This window comes from Pyrus communis, chromosome 14, assembly GCF_041283825.1.
Source record: "Pyrus communis isolate YQ-2024b chromosome 14, ASM4128382v1, whole genome shotgun sequence".
In the NCBI taxonomy this organism is placed as follows: Eukaryota; Viridiplantae; Streptophyta; class Magnoliopsida; order Rosales; family Rosaceae; genus Pyrus; species Pyrus communis.
The window spans coordinates 20,567,075-20,575,708 of NC_142578.1; the positions used below are offsets into that span (position 1 = coordinate 20,567,075).

The 8,634-nt window shown below is 37.3% G+C and overlaps 1 protein-coding gene across 4 annotated transcripts; it reads right to left on the reverse strand.

Annotated features, from left to right (window-relative positions):
- LOC137712523 (putative galactinol--sucrose galactosyltransferase 2) lies at positions 1-5,997 on the reverse strand. 4 transcript variants are annotated; one of them, XM_068451598.2, is made up of 14 exons: positions 5,752-5,997; positions 5,021-5,232; positions 4,612-4,862; positions 4,187-4,277; positions 3,930-3,978; positions 3,727-3,818; positions 3,519-3,626; positions 3,170-3,292; positions 2,190-2,742; positions 1,556-1,623; positions 1,326-1,460; positions 1,013-1,230; positions 717-805; positions 1-571 (listed from the first exon to the last, which is right to left on the reverse strand). In XM_068451598.2, exons 2-14 carry the CDS (start codon positions 5,209-5,211, stop codon positions 233-235), a joined length of 2,307 nt encoding a protein of 768 aa, XP_068307699.1. In that variant the 5' UTR covers positions 5,212-5,232; positions 5,752-5,997; the 3' UTR covers positions 1-232. The 4 variants fall into 4 exon arrangements, with proteins under 4 accessions (XP_068307699.1, XP_068307697.1, XP_068307700.1 ...); XM_068451596.2 differs by having other exon boundaries at positions 5,021-5,235; positions 5,752-5,983; XM_068451599.2 differs by having other exon boundaries at positions 5,021-5,239; positions 5,752-5,871.
- Between the last annotated feature and the right edge of the window lie 2,637 nt (positions 5,998-8,634).

Sequence of the window (8,634 nt, forward strand, 5' to 3'; positions counted from 1 at the left end):
TAGGAAAGACAGGTACTTCTATTAATAAACAGAAACCAGAACGCTACAATATTGGCCACTCTTTCTTAGCAACATAACTTATGAAACTGGAAAACTACAACATTATTGGATAATCTAGTTACTTCCCAGGCACTTGAATCTCTCAATCCATCTTGCTTAACCACACATCATCATCTCTTCAGATGCAAGACAATGTCCTAATAGCTAAACTCTTCATATCAGATCAGACCACTTACACTTGGATCTCTACTGACCATCTGTACATCTCTTTTTCTGGTACCGGGATGGTAATCGTCGTTAATCCAGATGCAGAGTCATACTCGAAGTTGGTCTCGGCGTTGTCAACAGTGCACTTCAGCGGCCGCTGGGAACAGTATGCTCCAAACCTTCCACATCCTCTGGTTTTGAGACCAATTGTTGCTGTTGGGGATCGGTTCTCGCTAACTTCTCCATTAGAAAGCTCAGGTTTCTTGTCAGAAGCCAATTGGATTTCAACCTGCTCCACAGCAGCACTTGAATTGAACATGTCAAGTAGGCCTATTGGTGCAAATGAGAGGTCGGATGTAATTTCCTGCAAAGTACAAAATTATCAGTTACCCCACTTAGTGGGAAAAGGCTTTGTTATTGTTGTTATACAAAATTATCAGTTAGTAAAATCCTTTGCAATGATTGGAACTTTTCACGTTCAAATAAATGTTGGTGATAGCAAGACTAACCTTGAGAGGACAGAAATGGAAAACCTCATAGTCAAGAACTTTAAGCGTCACAGGCACTGAAGCACCTTTTGGCAACCGAAGAACATCACCTGACAATCAATCAACGTTTCATATCGTTACAAAGTTGAAGAGCAGGAATACTATGAGAATAATGTTACGATTCATAACAAAGGCAGGTAGATTTCTTCTTAAAAATTCGCCATTATCATATTGACACGTTATTAGAGAACTCTGCTGCTTCCATGGCAATCTAAAGTGTTCCTTCAAACTAGCTTCTGTAAACAAAGTAGTGGTACCTGACTTATGAGCATAAACTACTGTTTCTCCATTCCAATCAGCACCAGCAACTTGAGCAATGGCCTCAACATCAGCGGCACGAACAGAACCACTGAGGGTACCGGGAGAATAATCATGAATGCGTGTCTTCTTTTCAATCTTGCACCAACCGGCACCTTGACAGTTAAACACACCAACCACACCAGAGAGATTGTTGACATTCCATATTTTGAGCAAGCTGCAAAGAGAATTATTCACACAAGCTTTACTCATGGAGGCTCTCAATTTTAACATAACTTGGGAAAAGCATAAAGAGAAGTAAATAGAACAAACCTTGTCCTGTCTCTTGCGGGATCAGCGAAGAGACAATCACGTGTAGGCCTGCCAGGTAACTTGGCACGGAGGACAGATCCATCAGGGAGAACCAGCTTCCTTAGGAGGTCAAAATTGTGATTGCCTGGCTTATCACTATTCATAGAAATACCAAACTTATGCATTAGAACTCCTACCTCATGAAGTGGCAATAGAATAAATTTGTTTGATACTTTGATGCATAGAATTACCTCACATAGATCGCACATCCACCAAGAGCACGGGCTGCACCGTGGTACTCTGCCGCTGGGTGCAAACTCTGCAAAGGATATCATGATATACACAGATGAGTTTGTTTTCTTAATGACACTGAATGTCATGCATAATCAACCAAAACGATTGCAGATAATCACACAAATTGCAATTGTAAATCTTGAATAAACATAAATATTGATGTTTCAAGCCTCCACCAAATAGAATAGACTAATATACATCAACAACTATATTTACAATTATAATATAACCATAAGTTAATGAGCACGTACATGACTAGACACTTAACTCAGGCCCTTCGAGGAAATGGCTCCTCATTAGGCTTCCATAAATCATCATCCAGAAAAGGAAAACAAAAATCAAACAAATTGCAATTGTAAATCTTGAACATACATAAATAACGATGTTTCAATCCTATGCTTAAACTATGTTTTACAATAACAATAGAACTGTAAATTTTACGAGTGTGTACATGAATAGAGGACATTCGAGGAAATGGCTCCTCACCAAGTGTCCATAAATCATCATCCAGGAAAGAGCAAACAGTACCAAATGTCCAAGACATAACGAACTAACAAAATAAGATAAAAAATGCTTCATTATTTTACTCACGTGAAACATATCCCAGTCAGGTTGCATGAATTCTCCAAGGAACAGGGTGTTATAAGCAACGGAAGATATGTGAATCGTGTGTGAAGCAGGATCTCGGGGATAGAAGTCATCAGAGGCTCTGACCACAGCAGTCTGCTTGGCACTGTAGAGCCCATCAGTGTTGTGACACATGCAAGAAATGCATCCATTGTCAGCAAAATTTCGAGCAACCGAAGCCTCAAGTGCCTGGTGGTAGCTGCGGGTCAGAGAAACTCTTCCACCATGACCAGACCCTAGAGTCTCAATGATGTTCTGAACATCTACCTTAACTCCATCGACTCCACAGGAAGCCAAGTAGGAATGAAGCTCATTGTAGAAATTGAAAACTTTCTTCGGATGTACCAAACCAAGACCATGAACAGTTAAGCTGTCCATAACTATATCTGGTTGGTTGCCCTCTACACCAGGGGACGTCACTGGGTATGCTAAAGCAGTGTCATAGTGTTCCATGCCAGTAGCAGCTGGTTTTACTCCACCCCAGTACCCAGCTAGAGCATGCCATACATAAACAAATCTGTGCCAGCAAGAAACATAAATTCGACAAATTAGTAAGAATACTACTTGCTGTACAACTCTTAAAATAAATTCTAATATTGGTAAAACATCATAAAACGTCAAGCAGAGCACACAGAATTCGACAAAAAAATTATTGTTTGTTGTTAACATAGTAAGATCATTCACTCCACCATCACATATATTGGTAACTGAATTCATGTTTTAATTCTAAAGATCGTAACAAATATGATTCTCCGCGTCATCTTTACTATCAGTTACCATTTTCAAGAACAAAAAATAATGTATTCTTAGATCCTAGCATTACCTTACTAAGCATCTAAAGTAGAAGAAAAAATATATCTAAAACGTTACTAATAGAACAGCTGGCAGTTCGGGAGTACTCGTTGCTAGTCCAAGAAAGTAACCTATCAACTAGGACTACTTACTTCACATTGTGATGCTGCTTGGCTTCATCCACAACGTGTTTCAGGCCAGAGACGTGCTCATTGTTGTGGTCATTCTTTTGGAATTTTTCGTTCTCTTTGATTCCTGTCAACCTACTTGCAAACCTGCAATTAACATACTCCCATTAACTAAGCAGCTCCTTTAATCAGATAGACCAAGCAGCAATGTTTGGAACAAAAAAAGCAATGAATGATTGCGCGTAAGAAGACGACAAAAGAAGATCCAAACGCATCCTATGCCAATCATGCACGCAGAACATGGAACGAGAACGGTAGGAAAAATGATTAAAGCGTAATCATTTAACATTGAGAAATAAGACAGAGGCGTTACTGTGCTCCTTCTTGTACAACAACACCAGAATCCTTGTCTTTATTTTCAATCTGTTGCCAACCGTCGTCAACGATTAGGAACCGCGGAGGCGTCCCTCCCTCCGATAAGCTACAATCATTACAAAACAAAAAAATAGCGATTTAATAAACTGATGGTAGATTCAAGTTACAGTAAAGAGCAAGTTAAATATGATAACATGTCTTATTACCTTTTAAGGCCTTGATCCACACCCTCAGCTGTGACATCGGTGTAAAAGGCATCCCATGTACACCAGCCAAACCAGTCCAGAAAAGAAGGCAACTACATGCAACGAAAGGATCGAAAATTAGATTCATTCAAGCAACGTTCGCGATACGTCATTCCAATTGCAGAACACCAATTACAGAAGAAAACAATACGTGCTGGCCTTACCTTTTTCTTCTCGCGATGAACAAAAGTTTTCATGTGTTTTTCCACAGCCCTGTTAATGAAATTGAAAAATATGGAGTCAAGTACAATGAATACAAGAAAGTTAAGAAATTGCCCTAATCAAGACCAAAATATACCTTTCCTAGCATTAGCGTAATCGTATTAGCAAACAAAACTAGATATTTAATCGTATTAGCAAACAAAACTAGATATTAAATCGGATTACAAGAAACTCATTAAAATGAAAATCAAGAACTTACTTTACAGCTTGGGTGATGACTTCAAATGGATTGGTTCCAGCGTGCACGTAAACGAGGCACTGGCCTTGATTGGTCTGAACAGCAGAATCTCCTGCAAAACCAAACACACACAACAAAAAAAAGAGTTGTTTCCGGTTCTTTTGAACTCGATTTCTGGTTTTTTTTTCCCTTCCACAAATGCTTTAAAGTCCAATTAATTTGATCCATTTGATTGGTATTCATTGCATGTGGTTTCTCCAGCCCGACTGTGATCGCATTAATGACAGCTCCACCCCACATTTTCAGAATGTTCATCTCCTTCATAATTGGCGGCGGGATGGGACTGATTAACGGGAAGACATGGCCTTAAATAATGGAATGACAGGCAGGGAAGGTGTATATAGCCCTACACCAAATACTTGTTTTTCATGGCCATAACTACTCACCACTCTCGAGGCAAACCTCAACTTCGTTCCTCTCATTGCCTTGCAGAACAGAGCGGAAAGGGCCCTCGAGTAGAGGCAGGAACACGGTGTAGATGATAGAAGAAGAATCGTCTTCTTCACCTCCATCACCGCCACCTTTGCTCTCCACAAGCATGAATTGGGTCTCCAATGGAACATCCTTCCCGCATGTTCCCATCCTCTGAGTCATCCACCACAACTTGAATCGAAAACAGCACATGAAACGGAGATCCCTATCGATCATGACAACGATACTAATTACTACCATTTTCGGAAAAAGAAAAAAAAAAATCACATTCAAAGCATATGAAAATCATTGCACTCTTACACAATCTCAATCTAAATTCACAATATCTAAACTTTAACATATTAACATAAAGAAACAACTTACTCTAAAATCCCAATGGGGAAGATATGGAGGCTTTTGCTGTGGGCGGCCGTGGCGCCAATGAAAGCACCGGCAAGGAGCCCGACACCGGTCCCCGGTGTCAGAACGATGTTGTCCGGAACCCCAGTCAAAATGGTCTTTCCATGAACCACCAGGTTCCCATCATTGATCGAAATCTGCGGTGTGACCGTCATGGTTGATGACTGCCTGCCCAACTACTGTCTCAAAACATCAAACACCATGGGATTGACATGATCAGAACAACATATTAACAAATTATCAGATAAAATAAAAGAAAATTAATTTATATTTATAATAATTAATTAGATAATAATTCAAATTTCATCTTTTATTCATAAATTAAAAAAAAATCATGACGGTTTTTTTGGTAAATAAAAAAATCTGAGGCAAAGCTGATGCAGAAAACAAAAACCCAGAAGCCAAAAAGAGAAATAATTTGTGGGTTTTGAACTTTGGACCACAACGCTTGGGCATTTTTACCCTTTATAGCGATTAACTTTTGCTAAAAGCCTCGAACTTTTTTGTCTGAAAAATTCCCACAAATTCAGAGCAATCATACGAATCAAGGTCCAATTAGTATGAATTAATTCACAGAGACTGAAGGGTTAATTAATTAAAAGCTTAATGATGAAGCAAACAAAGAGCTCAAGTAGCTCACACCACCGCCATTAGAATCAACAAATCAAGCTCAAACAAGTTCCCTACATACTCACCGAATCTAGAGAGAGAGAGAGAGAGAGAGAAGCTCTGGAAAACCAAAACCCAACAAGCAAATGCGCTTGAAAGCAATGAACTCGGTGAGTTTCGAAATTAGACGAAAGAAGACGAGGCTCGGAATAACGGGGTTGGTGTGGGCTTATATAGCAGTGACCTCGTTAAACTTCGAGCATCTTCCGGTCCTTGATCCTTCCGGATGATGCCACGTTGGCCATTTCATAGACATACATCTGGGGACCTGTAAGAATTTCAGAACTAAAGGAGAGTGACAACTTGCATTTCCAAAATAGTTTTGCTTTTTTTTTGTTTTTGGTTGTATTTTCACTTTCTTTTTTTTGGAGAATTTTTTTTGTATGATTTGATGCCATTTTCTATGGTGCCAACTATTTTGCCATTACGATAAGAAAAAGGTAATGCATGTCTCACTCTAATCTTTTGGAACAATTAAGTTAATTAACAACATAAAATACAAAATGGTGCTTTCAAATCAACTTGATTACACCATAAAATTACCAGCTTAATTAACCCATTAGAATTTGCGGTCACATTTTTTACCCCTTTTTCCTTGTGTTATATAAACCAATCTTCACCACTCAACCCTTACATTACAAGAGGTCTAATGGTATTCCTCTTGTATTTATTTTAAAGAAATCGAGAAAAAGAGTGACTATTTAAATGTTATATACAAAGTTCCCTTCTTGTATTCATTTAAAAAAAAATAGTTAAATTCACACAATCAGTTCTTGCTAAGCAAGCCAAGATTCTCTCTAAATTTATGTGTCTGGAGCGATGGACCAGGTGATTCGGACTACTCATTTTAAATCCTCCGGTCCTCATTAGCTTATTCCACTTGTCTACCTCAAATAAACCAAGGGTCCAAATATCTCTCTTCAACAGCCTGAATTAGCTGATATTTGGATTCCAAACACAGAGGTCCGGAGAGGATCTCAGTTCTTGCTAGCCATCCATTGTGTTCTGTGAATTTAATAATGAAAAGGTAGTCAATGACGCATTAGCTAGCTAGGATTTCATGCATGTACTAGAACAAACAATGTATTAGTTAAATTCTTTATGCAAATATAAATATCATCATTGGGTACAAAAGAATATGTGCTATGATGCTTAGATTCCCATTACACAAAAATTTATTTGGTTATATAAACCAATCTTCACCACTCAACCCCTACATTACAAGAGGTCTAATGGTATTCCTCTTCACTTATAAGTGAGAGATTTTAGTTTGAATTTCGTGGATGATAAATTTTTTACAAAATTATGTTGTACATCGTGTGGCTTAGCCGAACTTCCCCTCCTGTTAATGTAAAACGTATCATTGTATTAAAAAAAATAAAAAACCCCTACATTATAATAAATCTGCTATCATTTTGTCTCAAATTTCAAGTTGTAAGATTACGTCCGAAAATTTCAAGACTACTTTTAGCATAGCTGTTGGCATTTTGAAAAGGCATGTAGCGAGTCATCACATACCTCGTCTAATCTTTAGGTTTAGATTTGGACAAAAATGGGATATGACTCCCATGATTTTGGGTATATATATATATAGTTTAAAGAAGTAATGAGTACGTGTGTATCACAAAATAGGAAGATGAAAATTGATGCATATCTTTTCAACAAATATATTATCAAGGTTTTTTTTTGTTGCTGATGCAACAATATTAAGTTAAATTAAGTTAATGATATTTCGGTCACCCAATGAGTTATTCGTAGTTAAATATCAAACTTGTCATTCGTAATTATTGAATATAAGACAACCAACTTATAAGTTAGGAAACCACAAACAAAATTCAAAAAGTTTAAAGAAATCGAGAAAAAGAGTGACTCTTTAAATGTTATATACAAAGTTTCCTTCTTGTATTTATTTCAAAAAAAAAAATAGTTAAATTCACACAATCAGTTCTTGCTAAGCAAGCCAAGATCCTCTCTAGATTTATGCGTCCGGAGCGATGGACCAGGTGATTCGGACCACTCATTTTAAATCCTCCGGTCCTCATTAGCTTATTCCACTTGTCTATCTCAAATAAACTAAGGGTCCAAATCTCTCTCTTCAACGGCCTAAATTAGTTGATATTTGGATTCCAAACACAGAGGTCCAGAAAGGATGTCAGTTCTTGCTAGCCATCCATTGTGTTATGTGAATTTAATAATGAAAAGGTAGTCAGTGACTCATTAGCTAGCTAGGATTTCATGCATGTACTAGAACAGACAATGTATTAGTTAAATTCTTTATGCAAATATAAATATCATCATTGGGTACAAAAGAATAAGTGCTATGATGCTTAGATTCCCATTACACAAAAATTTATTTGGTTGGTCCAAATCAAATCCTCTGAAAGTTAACAAAATGACCTCAAAGGAAAAAAAATTATACATGATGAGAAGGAATTTTAATGGAAGAGAGTCAAGAGATTGCTTTATTCTTGTGTGGAAAATTGTAAAGCATTGATCAACCTATCCACGACGAGGAGGCTCATCAAAAACATAAAGACCAGTGTAAAAGTCATGTACTAATTTTGGTATTAGGACTAAATAAATTAAGGAAGAGTCAACAAATAAAAATAAGATAATGAGTGCAGAAGAAAAAATGGTGACTTGGGAGTGCGAAAAGTTCTACCCTAACCATGTTAAAAATTCTCTAATAATTTATACATATCTTTTAGTGTTATAAATAGGCTATATGAGATAGAACTTTTGGTAAAAAATTGAATTAACATGAACAATGTATCACTTTGTGTGACAACATGTCCCTACTTTAACGATTTTATTAATTTTTTAAGTAAGTGAATTGACAAAAATACCCCTACTGACGAAATTGTTGACTTTAGTGGACCGCCTTTTTGTAACGCGTACGAGCTATTATT